Source organism: Triticum urartu, chromosome 5, assembly GCF_003073215.2.
Source record: "Triticum urartu cultivar G1812 chromosome 5, Tu2.1, whole genome shotgun sequence".
Lineage (NCBI taxonomy): Eukaryota > Viridiplantae > Streptophyta > Magnoliopsida > Poales > Poaceae > Triticum > Triticum urartu.
In genome coordinates, this window is record NC_053026.1 from 4,676,207 (window position 1) to 4,694,461 (window position 18,255).

Here is an 18,255-nt window from a genome sequence, read left to right on the forward strand (position 1 = left end):
CAAGGTGAGCTACGACACCTCAGATATAGTCCAGCGTTGGATCTTGGACATAGTTTGGCGTTCTGAGCTCGAATACAGTCCGACGTTGGAACTTGGACATAGTCCGGTGTTGGAGCTCGGATGTAGTCCGGCATTGGAGCTCGGATGTAACAAGACTCTTCGAATACATTCCGGCGTTAGAGCTTGGAAGCGGTCCGGCGTTGGTACTCGGCTGCAAAAGATACCTCAAATGCAGTCCGGTGTTGGAGCTCGGATGCAAGAGGACACCGCTGCACGGGAACAACTTCAAACCCGAGGTGTGGTGTAAAAAATAGCAAGGCATTGGTAAAGGCCGAGAACTTAAAGGGGCACCTTGGATACCCGATGTGTAAACTCTTCGGATTCACTTTGGCGATCCTCAAGATCGAAGATGGAAAGATTTGTTGAACCAGTTTTCAAGACCGACGACTAAAGATGAACATTAGTTCGGAAGAATCGAGGAGCATCCCCGACTTGAAGACCGGTTCAGGGGGCTACTGACGGTGTCCTGGACTAGGGGGTACTCACCATGTCGTCTCCCGACCAGCTGGATCGGGCCGAGGACACCCATGGCGGCTCATTCATGGGCCAGTTCGGATAGCCCCTGCCGCATACAAGGAAGACTCCACAAGACTTGGCGCCCAAGAGAAGGACTCTCCTAAGACCCTAGGCCTCCGGTGTCTTATATAAACCGAGGCTAGACTAGTCAATAGACAATCTCATACTCATTACTACAATCTCATGGTAGATACATGTACTCTGTACTACACCCATATGAATACAATCAAAAGTAGCATGTACGGTATTATCTCTTCAAGAGAGCCCGAAGCTAGGTAAAGCCCCGTGTCTATGTTACCATCGCTCCAAGACGCCTAGCTTAGGACCCCTACTATGAGATACGCCGGATATTGAACCGACACCGAACCTCGTAGGTCAACCAGAGAACGATCCGCACCAGAGTGGTACGGTAATCCTATTCTGGAAGTCATGTTACTAGACCAATGACGAACCTACAAACTAGAGGAAGCGATGATGAGCCCAGATTCCGATAAATGGCTTGAGGCCATGAAATCTGAGATAGGATCCATGTATAAGAACAAAGTGTGGACTTTGGTGGACTTGCCCGATGATCGGAAAGCCATTGAGAATAAATGGATCTTCAAGAGGAAAACGGACGCTGATGGTAGTGTTACTATCTACAGAGCTCGACTTGTCGCAAAAGGTTTTCGACAAGTTCAAGGCGTAGACTATGATGAGATTTTTTTCACTCGTAGCGATGCTTAAGTGTGTCCAAATCATGTTAGCAATTGCCACATTTTATGAAATCTGGCAAATGGATGTCAAAACTGCATTCCTTAATGGATTTCTTAAAGAAGAGTTGTATATGATGCAACCAGAAGGTTTTGCCGATCCTAAAGGTACTAACAAAGTGTGCAAACTCCAGCGATCCATCTATGGACTGGTGCAAGCATCTCGGAGTTGGAATATACGCTTTGATAAGGTGATCAAAGCATATGGTTTTATACAGACTTATGGTGAAGCCTGTATTTACAAGAAAGTGAGTGGGAGCTCTATAGAATTTCTGATATTATATGTGGATGACATATTGTTGATTGGAAATGATATAGAATTTCTGGATAGCATAAAAGGATACATGAATAAGAATTTTTCAATGGAAGACCTCGGTGAAGCTACTTATATATTGGTCATCAAGATCTATAGGGATAGATCGAGACACTTAATAAGACTTTCACATAGCTAATACCTTGACAAGATTTTGATGAAGTTGAAAATATGGATCAGTCAAAGAAAGGGTTCTTGCCTATATTGCAAGGTGTGAAGTTGAGTAAGACTCAAAGCCCGACCACGGCAGAAGATAGAGAGAGAACAAAAGTCATTGTCTATGCCTCAGCCATAGGTTCTATAAAGTATGCCATGCTGTGTACCAGACCTATTGTATACCTTGCCATGAGTTTGGCAAGGGAGTACAATAGTGATCTAGGAGTAGATCACTGAACAACAGTCAAAATTATCCTTAGAGGACTAAGGAAATATTTCTCGGTTATGGAGGTGATAAAGAGTTCGTCGTAAAGAGTTACGTCGATGCAAGCTTTGACACCGATCTGGATGACCCTGAGTCTCGATCTAGATACATATTGAAAGTGGGAGCATTTAGCTAGAGTAGCTCCATGCAAAGCATTGTAGACATAGAAATTTGCAAAATACATACGGATCTGAATGTGGCAGGCCCGTTGACTAAACCTCTCTCACAAGAAAAACATGATCACACCTTACTACTCTTTGGGTGTTAATCACATGGCGATGTGAACTATATTACTGACTCTAGTAAACCCTTTGGGTGTTGGCCACATGGTGATGTGAACTATGGGTGTTAATCACATGGTGATGTGAACTATTGGTGTTAAATCACATGGCGATGTGAACTAGATTATTGACTCTAGTGCAAGTGGAAGACCGAAGGAAATATGCCCTAGAGGCAATAATAAAGTTATTATTTTATATTTCCTTATATCATGATAAATGTTTATTATCAATGCTAGAATTGTATTAATCTGAAACTTGATACATGTGTGGATATATAGACAAAACACCGTGTCCCTAGTATGCCTCTACTAGACTAGCTCATTAATCAAAGATGGTTAAGTTTCCTAACCATGGACATGTGTTTTCATTTGATGAATGGGATCACATCATTAGGAGAATGATGTGATGGACAAGACCCATCCGTTAGCTTAGCATGTTGATCGTTCAGTTTTATTGCTATTGCTTTCTTCATGTCAAATACATATTCCTTCGACTATGAGATTATGCAACTCCCGGATACCAGAGGAATACATTGTGTTCTATCAAAAGTCACAAAGTAACTGGGTGATTATAAAGATGCTCTACAGGTATCTCCAAAGGTGTTTGTTGGGTTGGCATAGATTGAGATTAGGATTTGTCACTCTGAGTATCGGAGAGGTATCTCTGGGCCCTCTCGGTAATGCACATCATAATAAGCCTTGCAAGCAATGTGACTAATGAGTTAGTTGCGGGATGATGCATTACGGAACGAGCAAAGAGACTTTCCGGTAATGATATTGAACTAGGTATGAAGATACCGACAATCGAATCTCGGACAAGTAACATACCGATGACAAAGGGAATAATGTATGTTGTCATTACGGTACGACTGATAAAGATCTTCATAGAATATGGAGGAACCAATATGAGCATCTAGGTTCCGCTGTTGGTTATTGACCGGAGAGGTGTCTCGGTCATGTTTACATAGTTCTCGAACCCGTAGGGTCCATACGCTTAACGTTCGATGACAATTTTGTATTATATGAGTTATGTGATTTGGTGGCCCAATATTGTTCGGAGTCCTGGATGAGATCACGGACATGACGAGGAGTCTCGAAATGGTCAAGAGGAAAAGTTTCATATATTGGACGATGATATTTGGACACCAGAAGTGTTCCGGGGGTACCGGGTACATATCGGGTCACTGGAAGGGGTTCCGGAGATCCCCTCGGCAACTACATGGGCCTAATGGGCCGAGAAGGGGACAGACCAGCCTCTAGGGGGCTGGTGCGCCCCATGTAGGCCAAAATAAGGGGGGAAGGAAAGAGGGGAAGGGAGAAAGGAAGGGGAGCAATTCGGCCTCCCCCTTCTTTCTCTCCTCCCTCCTCCTTCCTCCCCCCTCCGGATGAATATGGAAGGGGGGAGGCCGAATTGGGAGGCGCCCAAGTAGGATTCCTCCTACTTGGGGCGCCCCCTTGGCTGCCTCTCCTCCCCTCCAACCTATATATATGAGGAGGGGGCACCGCTAGAACACACAACATTGATTCCTAGCCATGTGTGGCGCCCCCCTCCACAGTTTACGCCTCCGGTCATATTGTCGTAGTGGGCGAAGCCCTGCGCGGATCACTTCACCATCACTGTCACCACGCCGTCATGCTGAGGAAACTCTCCCTCGACACTTTACTGGATCAATAGTTCGAGGGACGTCATCGAGCTGCACGTGTGCAGAACTCAGAGGTGTCGTACGTTCGGTGCTTGGTTGGTCGGAATGAGAAAAAGTTTGACTACATCAACCGCATTGTCAAACGCTTTCGCTTTTGGCTACGAGGGTACATAGACACACTCTCCCCTTGTCGTTGCTATGCATCTCCTAGATAGATCTTGCGTGAGCGTAGGATTTTTTTTGAAATTGCATGCGACGTTTCCCAACACTTTCTTCTTGTCGGTAGGCGAGGTGGGACTAAATCTGTGTCGAGAGCCACTCTCGGAAAAGACTTGCAACCGTGACCGTGCCATTATCCGCCGCCGGATGTGCCACGTGGCAAAACTTTGCCGTGTGGTGGGCACTTGGCTCTCGGCAAATAGTGCCTTTGCCGATTATTGCCTTTTTGCGAGGCCTACTCTCGGCATTATCATGTGTTTGCCGAGATGCTCCTTTTGCCGAGAGTCACGCTCGACGTCTCTTACTTAGCTGAGTGCTTGTGGTTTGGCTCTCAGCGAAGACCATGACACCCAACGTATACACACAATTTCCAGTAGTGCGTGTGTGTGCAAACACTACCATAATTAAGTTATTATCTTCTTGTGGAAAATAATTATGTAAGCTAATTAATACGTTCAAAGGGGAACTTATAATAGTATCACTACTGCACTTGCTCCTGTATACATGACCAACTGTCTCTGAGCAGTTTCCTCCCACTAAGAAGAGAAGCTGTGAATGGAGAAGAGCAAATGTAAGGCAATAGATAGTGTGCTTATATTCATCAAGCATGTACTAAACAAATAAACCGGTACTACGAGAACATTGAAATTGATTTAAACATACCACATCTGTGAGAAACAGGGCGTTGATCAACTTTTATCATAGTAAGTAGTGAATATAATGCACAAGTCACTACTAGGAAAAGGGCTATAGCTAATATGGACATTAATGGCGCACCATCTATGTGGTGCGCCACTGCTATATAGCAGTGGCGCACCAGATACAGGTGCGCCATTATTGACATATTACTAATGGCGCACCTGGTGTGTGGTGCGCCATTAGTAGTTTTAAAAAAATTAAAAAAATTATTAATAGTCGCGCACCAAGGGATAGTACGCCATTACTAGTTGACATAGTAATGGCGCACCACACCCACCGTGCGCCATTAGTAGTTTTGAAAAAAAAATAAAAAAAATGTTAGTAGTGGCGCACCAGTGGACAGTGCGCCATTACTAGTTTTAACTAGTAATGGCGCACTATCCCATGGTGCGCCACTACTAACAATTTTTTTTCTTCAAAACTACTAATGACGCACCACACACTAGGTGCGCCATTAGTAACCCTGGTGCTAAATGCACCCCCCGTGGACCGCCTTTTCAGTTTAATAAAAATAAAAGAAAATGAAGGAAATGTCAAAAAAATAAAACAAAATAAGTTTCCCATGTGATATGTGGTCTAGTTGTTGGGAAAGTTTACAAATATGAATTTCGACTTTATTTGCAAAATCTCTCTAGAATTTAGTAAAATGGGCATAACTTTTGCATACGAATTCGGATTAAAAAGTTTTTTATATGAAAAATCATCTACTCGAAAAGTTACATCCGAATTCAACAGGGGGAATCCCGTTGACCATCTTCAAAATCCCCAAAAACCTAACAGAACGAAAGATATGGGGCTTTTAAGATCTAGAGGAGGGAAAACGAAAATAATTCAAACTTACTAGTGGCGCACCATTTGCTAGGTGCGCCACTAGTAACAGAAAAAAAAATTGGCTTCAAAAAAAATTTGGAATTTTTTTCAAAATATGATACGTAATATGACCGGGAAGTTTGAAATATTTTTTCAAAATTTCATCACACTCATGAACATGAACAAAATCCTAGACATCAACAAGGTTTAATAGGATTGATATGATAGATATATTAACAAGTGCCTGTGAAGTGAGCTAGTGATGGGGTTGGATAGAACTGCGAAGTTAAGCGTGCTCGGGCTGGAGTAGTGTGAGGATGGGTGAGCTTCTGGGAAGTTTGACCACAAAGTGCGATTTGACTTGAGATTAAGCATATTGACCCGAGATTAAGCCATAGTGACCCGAGATTAAGGAAAAAACGAAAAAAATCTGAAAAAAATTGTTAGTAATGGCACACTTCTATGTGGTGCGCCATTACTAAGTCAGGTAGTAATGGCACACCAGATAGGCATAGTAATGGTGCACTATAGGTGCGCCATTAAGCTATAGTGACCCGAGATTAAGGAAAAAACAAAAAAATGAAAAAAAATTCTGAAAAAAAAATTGTTAGTAATGGCGCACTTCTATGTGGTGCGCCATTACTAAGTCAGATAGTAATGGCGCACTATAGGTGCGCCATTACTATTTTGTTACTAGTGGCGTGATAATAGTGGCGCACCTGTAGTGCGCCATTAATGGCCAAAACAGGTGCGCCACTAATTAGCCTTTTCCTAGTAGTGAGTGGAACACCAGTTTAACCTGAGCCAAGTTATGAATACCCCTAAGAACCTACATAATTCCCTGATAACCTCCAGCTATGGATAACCCCCTCTATGTATCTATTTTAAATCAGTTGCAATAGTCTAAGAGAACAGATGAATGATGCGGCTCCGGCTGCTCACCTCCTAGGAGACACAGACGCGGTTGCCCTCGGCAGCGGAAATCGGCCTGGGATGAACAAATCAATGACGCGGCTCCGGCTGCTCACCAAATCCGGTGTTCCTCTCGATAACTGTGGCAAGGAGTGCCACATCACAGTGGAGGGGATGGGAGGCAGCGGTGGGCGGGGAGGGGTGGTGGCCGGGACATGCCACCGCCAACGTTGTGGAGGGGAGAACGAGATGCGAGTGAGGGGTTTTCGTGCACTACTAGGGAAAACCCTAGTAGTAGCTCTTATTTTATAGCTAGTAGTAGCACTTGTACGAGCGCTACCAGTAAGGCGCTACATCTAACTGGTAGGGGCTCCTTGATTTCTGCAAAAACAAAATATAAACAAAAACATTATTATCTTCATTGTAGGACTTAGTGAAACCCTATGTCTAAAAAAAATATAAACAAAAACCTACATTTACTAAAAAAATCTAAAAATTTCCTATTCTATTCAAAAGACCTACATTTACTTAATTCTTTTAAATTTCATACTTTATTCTATTCAAATTTACTTATTCAAATTTTCTAAAATTTTCCTATTCTATTCAAAACACCTACATTTTTTTCAATTTCATATTTTATTCTATTCAAATTTACTTATTCAAATTTTCTAAAAATTTCCTATTCTATTCAAAAGACCTACATTTACTTATTCTTTTCAATTTGATATTTTATTCTATTCAAATTTACTTATTCAAATTTTCTAAAAATTTCTTATTCTATTCAAAAGACCTACATTTACTTTTTTTCAATTTCATATTTTATTCTATTCAAATTTCTTATTTTATTTACAAAATGGAGGAGGAGGAGGAGGGAGGAAGAGAGGGGGAGGAAGAGGGAGGAGGAGGAGAGAGTAGTAGGAGGGAGGGGGAGGAGGGAGGAGGAGGAGGGAGAGAGGAGGGCCATCGGAGAGGCAGGAGGAGGGGCCCGCTGGAGGGAGGAGGAGGAGGAGGGAGGAGGAGGTTGAGGAGGAGGGAGGAGGAGGAGAGAGAAGGAGGAGGGGGGCACCGGAGGGAGGAGGAGGAGGGGGCCGCCGGAGGGACGAGTAGAGGGAGGAGGATGGAGGGACCTTGGGGGCGCTGGTGGGTGACGGCGGCGACGGCGCGCGGCGGAGGGAGAGTGAGAGTGTGAGGGTGAGAGTGAGGATGCGCGCGGGCGCCGGTTGGATAAGGTGGCCTTAGTAGTAGCGCTGGTTGGGGGAAAGCGCTACTACTAAGTACAATAGCAGTAGCGCTTTTTACGTATGGGCACTACTAGTATACCTAGCCTGCCGGCAACAGTCTGGCACCCTTAGTTGTAGTGCTGGTTTGGGGAAAGCACTACTACTAAGTAGAAGAGCAGTAGCGCTTTTTGCGTATGGACGCTACTAATATACCTAGCCTGCCGCCAACGGTCTGGCAATTATAGTAGTAGCGGGTTTTATAACTATAGCGCTACTGCTATGTGCATAGTAGCAGCGCTCTTTTTTCCCAAGCGCTACTGCTATTTAGTAGCAGCGCTGCCTTCTCAACAGCGCTACTGGTAAGCTCTTGTGTATAAGGTTTTTCCTAGTAGTGGTGGGTGAGAGCGTCCAAGGAAAAGTGGCTGTTGGTTATTAGAGTAACATAGTACTGTAACATATTTTGTGTAGAGTGAAAAATATCACACCCCCTAAATAGTAAATTCTGACAATAATCATCAACAATTGATTAGGTGGGCTATAATTAATTAAAATTAGGATGCCATTTACTTGCTCTACTAAAAAGAACTATGTCACCGACCAGTCAGTTAACAGTCGACCGCTCTACCACTGAGCTACTGAGGAACAGGAGGATTCGACCTCCCAGAGTTCAACCCCCGGTCTGTCAGTTTAAAAGGTCAGCGCTCACATCTAGCAGCTGACCAATGGATATATATTTTACATAGCGTCATATTTAATTTTAATTCAAATATTTGTTAACATTTTTCAATTTTGCAGGTCAAATATGAAAACAGATAGATTTGAATGATGCTTTAAAACATCAGTTGACATGGGCACTGGCGTAATGATGATGGACCGGATTGAAAACTCAACGAGTTTTAAAAAACCAGTAGAGGTGCATATACAAATAATTGTTTTTTATCTGTATGTGTGTTGCACATGATATAAAATACTCAAAAGTTGTATTTCTATACATGTTCAGTTTTGCATAATATGTGAGAGATGGAGATGGATTTTGTCGACGTTTGATTTTTTTTCTCCATCGGCAACGGTTCCGAGGCGATGTTGTTGGAGAGGACAAAAATTCATCAAGTTTTACAGAACAAAAAGATGTGCAAGCGATGATAGCCCACAACAAAACCCAAAAAAATTTATAAAAATTATCCCACAAGATTTTTACTTTCAGTGTGATTATCGTTCTTTCACCGTTATGAGTCGAGGAAGAAGTTTTTATTATACTTGCTCAAGTATCATGCGAATGAAGCTAAAAACAACATTCCTGATACTATATGAGAATATTTTAAGCACATCAAGTAGATCTTAATTCCTCACAGATTATTAGCTGGATCATTGCTCTCTATGCATATATCGTTAAATTGTTTTTTTGTTTCAAACATTATCTCAACTGAAGTGGATTTTAATCATTATCAGATTGTTACTAGTTATCTTTTTTATACATGTGAAATTTTAGAATGCATTATTTTTACATATAACTCCAGCAAAATATCTAAATGCCCGTGGCAACGCACGGGCATTCTACTAGTAGAGCTAATTTGCCACGTCAAATTGTTGAAAAAGTGTTTTAGTAGCATGACACTTTTATTATTTAGACTATGTAATTTTGTTAATTAATCCATGGTAGTTTTATTGTAGGTAGATTGACACTTTTCTTATTTAGACAATGACAATTTCATTTGTTAGACCATGATAATTTTTTTATAGGTAACAAGACACTTGCAAAGGGCAAAGTCTGACCCAAAATACAAGGGGGGGGGGGGGTAATAAACCAGGAGGCAGGTAGTAGGTAGCAAGACATTTTATTGGTTAGACCATGTCATCAACATTAACCTAACCAACTCATCATCGCAGGACCACTTTTGAGAAGTGTTTCAATGTTGCGGAAATGGTCCAATCAGAATGAAAAAGAAGTTAAGCTAGCTCACTTTTGGATAGAGCATGAGCGCCTTCAGTGGGTGCTCATGAATGTCATGAATTGCCATGTAGCGAGGGATGCGAGGATGTTTTTTCGTCGCGCCTCCCATCACCCGTTTATTTTTTCCCTCCCATTAAAAACTAAATCTCATTAAAGGGGGGGGGGTCTTGTTTCATGCTTACTCCGGCGGGTGTTGATTCAATTTGATCACGTAAATAATAGGTAATTAAGAATTCAGAAATCACATCATATATGTGAGATCACCTTACTAAAAGACGTATATAAGATTTTTCTCGATAGCCATCCAAAACAAAATAAGATATTCCTCAAAGTCCTACCATTTATTGTTATCATTATTTTACTATTAAAGGACAATCACAATTTTTCTAATACAACAAAAATAACATATCCTATTTTATCTTACCAAATCACATATATACTTTTTATCTTAAAATCTCATACATCTCTACTATTAAATATGAGTTGGTAGGCTGTTACACATGGTTTATTTTCGCTTTCACCTTCCACCACCACCCCTCCATGCTGGGTTTTTCTTCCTACACACTCCCACCTCCGTGGTGGCAGGCAGGTCGTCGGACCGCCATGTACAAGCGTTTGTGGACACCGTCATATTATATTTCTTGTCAGTCATACAGAGAGCCAGACAATCTACATCCTCAAATTAAGTGTGTCCATTCAATCATCAAGAAATTCGTTAGGTAAATGTATCTACAATACTCTGTAGGCCTTGCATAAATGAATCCATTGCAAGAGGCACATCAAATGCGTAATATCTATATTATCAAAGAGAATTTTTAGGTAGTCATCGTTCGTAGCAGCCATTCATAAGAAAATAATTTGGAAATCAAGCACAAATCAATTTGGAGATCAAACCGTTAATGCAACTAATTAGCTAGACATTTAGTTACATATGCAATTGATTAGGTCCATTTAAAATATGATTTTTTTTGCACCGAATCAATTTGGAATCTGATTCATTAATGAAATTAATTAATTAGGCAGACATTTAATTATGCCTACAAATATTTAGAAGCAGGGATTTTCCTAATTAGGCATAATTAATTGATTTGGTTGGTAGTTAATTAGGCACACAGAGAGTTAGGTAGGCATTTAATTACTTGTGTAATTAATTAATTTAGCAGACATTTAATTGTGCCAAATCATCTTGAAAGAGCTTGCGGGCAAGGATGGTCAACATGCTCTCAGCGACATGGTATAGCACTGCTTGCCAACATGGACAACGACCACCATGCGCTCGTGACATGGACGACCAAGCATTCACTAAGATAGATGACGACCATGCTCTACAGGATGTCCACACGTTGATGGTTGCCGAAATGTTCACGGGCGAGGACAACACGACACTACATCGGCCAGGTGGTTCATGCTATAGTAGAAAGGAAGAGTGTTATAAGAATATGAAGGAAAAAGAACTAAAGCTGCCAAGTGTTTCATGGTGTTGGAGAAGGAAAGAGTCTTCCAGAAAATTATAAGTGAAACAAGAAAGAGAGAGTATTCTAGAAAATAAATAGGAACGAGAACTAAAGCTGGTGAGGAAGGAGGAAGAAGAAAATGAGTCGTCGCTAACGAAGGCAGGGATGTTGATGTGGTGTTGGTTGGCGCCGACGAAACGATTGCCACACGCCTCCCACGTCAGTGTGTGTGTGTGTGTGTGTGTGTGTGTGTGTGAGCGTGTGTGTGTGCGTTTTTTTTTTCGTTTCACCAGTTGTAGAATTCAGGAGACATATGATGGCGTTTCATCATGGCATTGCCATGTTGAACTCAAGGCGTTGCAAACACTTAATAGATGCGAGATATGACAAATGAGAGAAAAATATTGGCAGTTGTTGTTATACAATTAGAAAGCCTAAAAAAGATGACATTTTACTGCTTGCATTTGCAAAGTTGAATGGACATTTGAGAATGATCTCTATAGTTATTCTTTGTTTTGTTACAATAGTATGTGTAGTTTAACCCACACTATTATATTGTAAATATGAAAAAATGTCCCTGTTGCAACGCACGGCGAAGATGAGGTGGACGTCATCTGGTTTTAAAGGATATAGCACCGGCGAAAAATGTCCTGCTACAACAGGAAACATTTCATACATCTCATATATTAGTAATCTTATCAATGGTCAAAGCCGTCCTCAAAAAACGAATTAGGCTTTGTATATTAGAATGGAGGGAGTAGAAAAGTTTGAATATTTCGATGCAAATTAAAGGTGGAGATTAGACTTACCCCTTCAATCAAAAAGATTATATTGTTCTGATCTCTTGTTTTATTAATTGGGAGAATATGAATTAGAATTAGTAGATCATAAATGTACGAGAATGCCCCTTTTAAGCGACTTTAAGACCCGTGCAAACTTGTAAGAGGGGCGTGTCGAAGCAAACTTTTAAGAAGGGTGTCCCGCTATGGCGGAAACCGAACGCGAAGGGGAGGGTCCGACAGGAAAAGAGTGCATCATGGGGTGGTTTTTTTTGTGTTAGGCCTGCGTGTTGGAGATAACATGGCAGATAGTCCGGACAACTACATTTCTCCCTCGCATATGATTTGTATTTGGGAAGACCGGATTGTACAAACTGTTGAATTTTGGGGAGCCTACTAGGTGCCCATTTGATATCTGAGCACGTCCGACTTTAAAGACGACTTTAATCATTTGTTTAATTTATTTATATATGCATTATAGCCCGTAGCTAGCAACGCAGAGACGACTTGTAGAGAAGAAAACCATGCATATGCATACTACTCGTGGATGAGAAAACCATATGCATGCATGAATTTGTTGGTGTGGAGGTGAAAAGCGTATGCATGGAACTGCTCAAAAGAAAAGAGAAGAAGGAAAAAGTTAAAAGAGAGTCCCGTGGTGATGCATGGATTTGTGAGGCTGAGGACCCTCTTCCATGGAGGCGATGCGCGCGCGACGAGTGCGGGCCTCCGCTTCCACACCCCATAAATATTACCTGCCTCGGATCCATCCTTCACAGAAGGAGGTACTCCCTTGTGTTAGATCCAAGAAGCAACCACAAACAAGAATCAACAACAAGAGAGGAGGAGGAAGAAGAAGAGATCGAAGATGGCCGACGGCGAGGACATCCAGCCGCTGGTGTGCGACAACGGGACAGGTATGGTGAAGGCCGGGTTCGCCGGCGACGACGCGCCCCGGGCGGTGTTCCCCAGCATCGTGGGGCGGCCGCGGCACACGGGGGTCATGGTGGGCATGGGGCAGAAGGACGCGTACGTGGGCGACGAGGCGCAGTCCAAGCGTGGTATCCTCACCCTCAAGTACCCCATCGAGCACGGCATCGTCTCCAACTGGGACGACATGGAGAAGATCTGGCATCACACCTTCTACAACGAGCTCCGCGTGGCCCCCGAGGAGCATCCCGTCCTGCTCACCGAGGCGCCCCTCAACCCCAAGGCCAACCGTGAGAAGATGACCCAGATCATGTTCGAGACCTTCAACACCCCCGCCATGTACGTCGCCATCCAGGCCGTGCTCTCCCTCTACGCCTCCGGGCGAACCACCGGTACGTACGCATTACATCTTCTTCTCGTTTCTTTCTTTCATTCATCGTGTCCACCGTGATCATGATGATCGAAAAAAAAACATTTGCAAGGTATCGTGCTCGACTCCGGTGACGGTGTGAGCCACACGGTGCCCATCTACGAGGGGTACGCGCTGCCCCACGCCATCCTCCGTCTCGACCTCGCCGGACGCGACCTCACCGACCACCTCATGAAGATCCTCACGGAGCGCGGCTACTCCTTCACCACCACGGCGGAGCGCGAAATCGTCCGCGACATGAAGGAGAAGCTCTCCTACATCGCCCTCGACTACGACCAGGAGATGGAGACCTCCAAGACCAGCTCCTCCGTGGAGAAGAGCTACGAGCTGCCCGACGGCCAGGTCATCACCATCGGCGCCGAGCGCTTCCGCTGCCCGGAGGTGCTCTTCCAGCCATCCTTCATCGGGATGGAAGCCGCGGGGATCCACGAGACCACCTACAACTCCATCATGAAGTGTGATGTGGACATCAGGAAGGACCTCTACGGCAACATCGTCCTCAGTGGTGGCACCACCATGTTCACCGGCATCGCCGACAGGATGAGCAAGGAGATCACCGCCCTCGCGCCCAGCTCCATGAAGATCAAGGTCGTCGCCCCGCCCGAGAGGAAGTACAGTGTGTGGATCGGAGGCTCCATCCTCGCCTCCCTCAGCACCTTCCAGCAGATGTGGATCGCCAAGGCCGAGTACGACGAATCCGGACCATCCATCGTCCACCGGAAATGCTTCTAGATACTCATATATCCACCCCATTCCATCGTCATTATCTTACCTTATCATCATCATCATCATCATCACCAAACAAAACAAAAGTAAAGGCGTGCCGACGATGCATGGGATCATCACTACTACTGCTGCCGGGGCGCCCGTCCGATCGCCATCGATGATCCTTTTTTTTCCTTGTTTCCCTTTCTTTTTCTTTCTTGCCAATCTTTCTACATAAATCATGTTTTCTTTTCTCACTTCAATTTTATTTAATTGGAGAAGATGCTATCTATGCATCCCATTCCATCGTCATTTAATTTGATTTGTGGATGACGCGGTGGTGGTATGTTTGAATTCAATCTAATCCAATGGCCGGCTAGCGGCCGAGATGATTACTATTGATTATTATTTTTGTTAGAAAATCGATGTCACCCTTTTTATGTTCACAAACTCACGAGGAAAAATAATAATACGCGTGTTAATTACTATTCTCAACATCTACTGTAGTTTAGTCTAACTAGCCCTAGCTAATTTTCCATTGAATGTTAGTTACGGACTCCACTCAATGAATCTAGTTTCATATTTATAATTATTTAATATAACGTATATATTCAAACTTTTCAAAACTCACATGCAAACTATTTGGTGAGAAAAAAATAGATGCTAAATATATCTCAACTTCTAAAAGTCATAAGTAAAGGAATCGGTGAAATGTTTTGCATAGGTAGTAATAGATATCCGAATTTCAGGGGCCTCCTTTGACTCAAAGAAATTTCATGGGATGTTTGTTTGATTTTTATGGTTGGAGTCCTTTAGAAATATCCGTCCACTCCAACCTTGTCTGAGTTTATTTAGTTCTCATGTGTTATTATTAACTCTTTCATCCAAATTCCACTAATTAGTTCTTAATCCTACAAGACAAGAGGAGATCAAAAACTCTAATCTTGTGGGGTTTTTTATCTTCTGTTCCCACATTCGAAAAATCCCATGAATATTTCAATAGCGGTTGGTTCTCCCTAGCGAACGATTCCTTCGCTAGTGGAGTAACGATCCACCAAACGAAATCGTTCGTTGGAAGAAGTCCCTCAGCGCGACCCCCCCCCCCCCCCCCCCCCCCCCCCCCCCCCCGAAAAAACCCCCCAGCGCGCCCCCCCCCCCCCCTCCCCCTTCCAGTTAGGTCAAGAAAAGCGTGTTTCCTATGACGCACTGGCAGGTCTTTAAAACTGGTATTTCAACCATGTTTTGAATAGCTACACAAACACAAAAATTGCCATGATATATGTAATAAAACTACAAAGATCCAAAAAATATATTATATATTTTTATGAAATAACTAAAAATGTCATGCTCTAAAATAACGAAAAATGGCATGCCTTAACTAATAAAAATACCATTATCTGGCCATGGTTTTGTATGAATTATTGACAAAGGTATATACAATTAATTTATTATGGCAAGAAGAATATGTCGCATTAAACGCAAATAATAATTCGCATGGCACCTATGGCAAAATAATTTTCCATGGTCTAATCAATAAAAATGCCAAGGTCTAAATAATAAATTTCCAAAGTCTAAATAACAAATTGTCATGATCTAAACAATAAAAGTGCCATGCTACGTAGAATACTACTATCATGGTGTAATTGATAAACTTGCCACTCTTTAAAAAATAAAAGTGTCCTGCTAACTACAATAAAACTACCATGGTCCTACAAATGAAATTTTCATGATATAAATAAGAGAAGTGTCACGATACCTACAATAAAACTACCATGGATTAGTTAACAAAATTGCATGGTCTAAATAATATGTATTACATGCTACCTACAATACAACTACCATGATTTATTGTATAAAATTATCATAGTTTAAATAATGAAATTGCACAAGGAAAAAATAGGAAGTTGTTCTCTAAAATCATGGCACATGTTGAAATTTTGAAATGGGAACAAGGCAAATTTAGGAACATTATTATTCAAAAAGGATGGCAATTTTAGTAATTTCACATTGGCACATTGCTATTTAGGAATATTATTAATCCCCAATGCCTTCCCCTAGGCCAAGTACAGTGAAGTGTCATGTAGTTGATGTGCAAACGACACCACTAGAGGAAGAACAAGATACATATTATCAAAATATTGAATGAATACCAACACTAGTGCAGCGACCTGCTATACAAACGGTTTTTAACCCCTTTTTGTGACGGAGTTTTAAATCACTGCCTTGCCTGTCACTACTAGGAAAAACTTTATAGGTAGAACCTTACCAGTAGCACGGGTTAAGGTGCAACACTACTACTATATAGAAGTAGTGCGGGGCCTATACGAGTGCTACAAGTAAGTGTGTAGTAGTAGCGCCCGCTCGCGGTCCCCTGCTGCTGCTAAATGGTCCCCTCCTCACTCACGGGGGCTACCCGTAATAGCAGCGTTGGTCATGAGCCCACGCTACTGCTAAGGCAATTACCAGTAGGGCGGGCTACCACACACGCTGCTACTGTGGCCAGCCCGAGCCCAACTCACCAGCCCCATTTAGTAGCAGTGTGGGCTATAGACCCGCGCTATAGCTAAATGGCCTAGCAACAGCGTTGGTTGCTTCCCCGCGCTATTGTTAATACCACCTTATCTTCTCTGCACACACGGCCTCCCTCTCCCTCTCCACTCTCTCGGTCCTCACCATCCCCCCCCCCCCCCCCCCCCCCCCCGCGTCACCCACGCATTGTCTTGCTCCACCGCCGCCGCCCGCTGCTGCCATCACCCACTGATGCTGTCGCCCACTACTGCTTTCGCCCGCTGCCGCTGTCTCCCCCCGGTATGTCTTCTCTGACCCTTTCCCTCCCTCCCACCTCCCTCCCTCCCTCCCTCCTGCATTGCATAAATTAATGGGTACATAGATAGACAGATAGATAGATGGATAGACAGATGGATGGAACTAGGTTTTTTAGTAATGCTTGGATATATAGGTGGATGGATGGATAGATGTTAGGTCTTTTGAATAGAAGAGTAAGTTTCTAATAGAGTAGCAAAATCGAAAATGTTCGTTAAATTTAGGTCTTCTAAACCAAATGCCTTTAAGTAAAAATGTAGTAATAGAATATAAAATTGTTTTTTATATTGATGATATAATTTTTAATCATTGGACTATCTAGGATTTCTCGTGTTGCATCACCCGCTCGGTCCCGTCCCCCCACCATGAGCACCTTCCATCTCCTTTATGTTTAGTTTTTGGTTTATTTTCTTTTAATATATATGTAGATGTATGTATGTTTGCTAGAATGGTTGGTTAGATGGATGGATGCATGGATGCATTATTGATTGTTGCAGTTTTGTTTCATTATTGATTTTCAAAAAATCCGACAAAATGGATGCATGGATGCATTTTGCAGGGAACACCTCCGAGTGGCCTATGTTTTGCTGGAATGTTGATTAATTTTCATTCCAGCAAATTTTAGGCGCTCGATATGTCCTATTTTAGCAAAGGTCATGCCGGATTTCCCCCCTGAATTTTAGCATGACTTGTGCTAGAATATGTAGGAAATATCAAGTGCCTTTGATTAGCCAGAAAGAGAATTAAACCACATTTTGGGTTGACTTTAAGTATCTTGGGGCTCCTTACATGACAGTCAAAGAATCATGGAGGAAGAATGTCCACCATATATGTGAGAAGGCACTGGTACTGTAAGGTGCTATACAAACGGTTTTTAACCCCTTTCCGCGATGACATTTATAACCGTTGCCAAGTGAGTGTGGGCGATAGGGGGGTCCTTCCCACATGACCCAGAAAACGTCGGGGATGGGCGAGCAGCTACTAACGATCGCCATAGAATAAACGTATGAGAAGCCGCCCTAGTCCCACACGTTACATATCGATGTTACGTTTCTGATCACAGAGACATCCCAAACGATTACGCCGCTATAGTCGTGTGAAAAAGGTGGACATCAACATTTAATCTGCCGATATTTTTGTGATAGGTACGTTATCGCACATGGTTCAAGAATATAAAATGTGTGCGGTGCCTTACTAACGCCAATGTGTCCATTTTCATAACCGTGTGCGATTGGTATTCCTATCACACACGCACACTGGTTTGAAACGTTTGCCGTATTACCATGAGTCACACATGCATATGAGACGAAACTGTGTGTGCGTCCGTCGGGCATCACA

The 18,255-nt window shown here is 42.8% G+C and overlaps 1 protein-coding gene across 1 annotated transcript; it reads left to right on the top strand.

Moving 5' to 3' along the window:
• The first annotated feature begins 12,798 nt into the window (after positions 1-12,798).
• LOC125506781 (actin-1) lies at positions 12,799-14,582 on the top strand. Its single transcript, XM_048671493.1, has 2 exons — positions 12,799-13,351; positions 13,442-14,582. The coding sequence occupies exons 1-2, from the start codon at positions 12,898-12,900 to the stop codon at positions 14,119-14,121; spliced, it is 1,134 nt and encodes a 377-aa protein (XP_048527450.1). The 5' UTR covers positions 12,799-12,897; the 3' UTR covers positions 14,122-14,582.
• Positions 14,583-18,255: the final 3,673 nt, after the last annotated feature.

Bases quoted from the DNA above. Each gene is read 5' to 3' on its own strand.
- LOC125506781 (XM_048671493.1), top strand. From the start codon at position 12,898: ATGGCCGACGGCGAGGACATCCAGCCGCTGGTGTGCGACAACGGGACA. The intron at 13,352-13,441 runs GTACGTACGCAT...AACATTTGCAAG, and splicing joins CGCCTCCGGGCGAACCACCG to GTATCGTGCTCGACTCCGGT.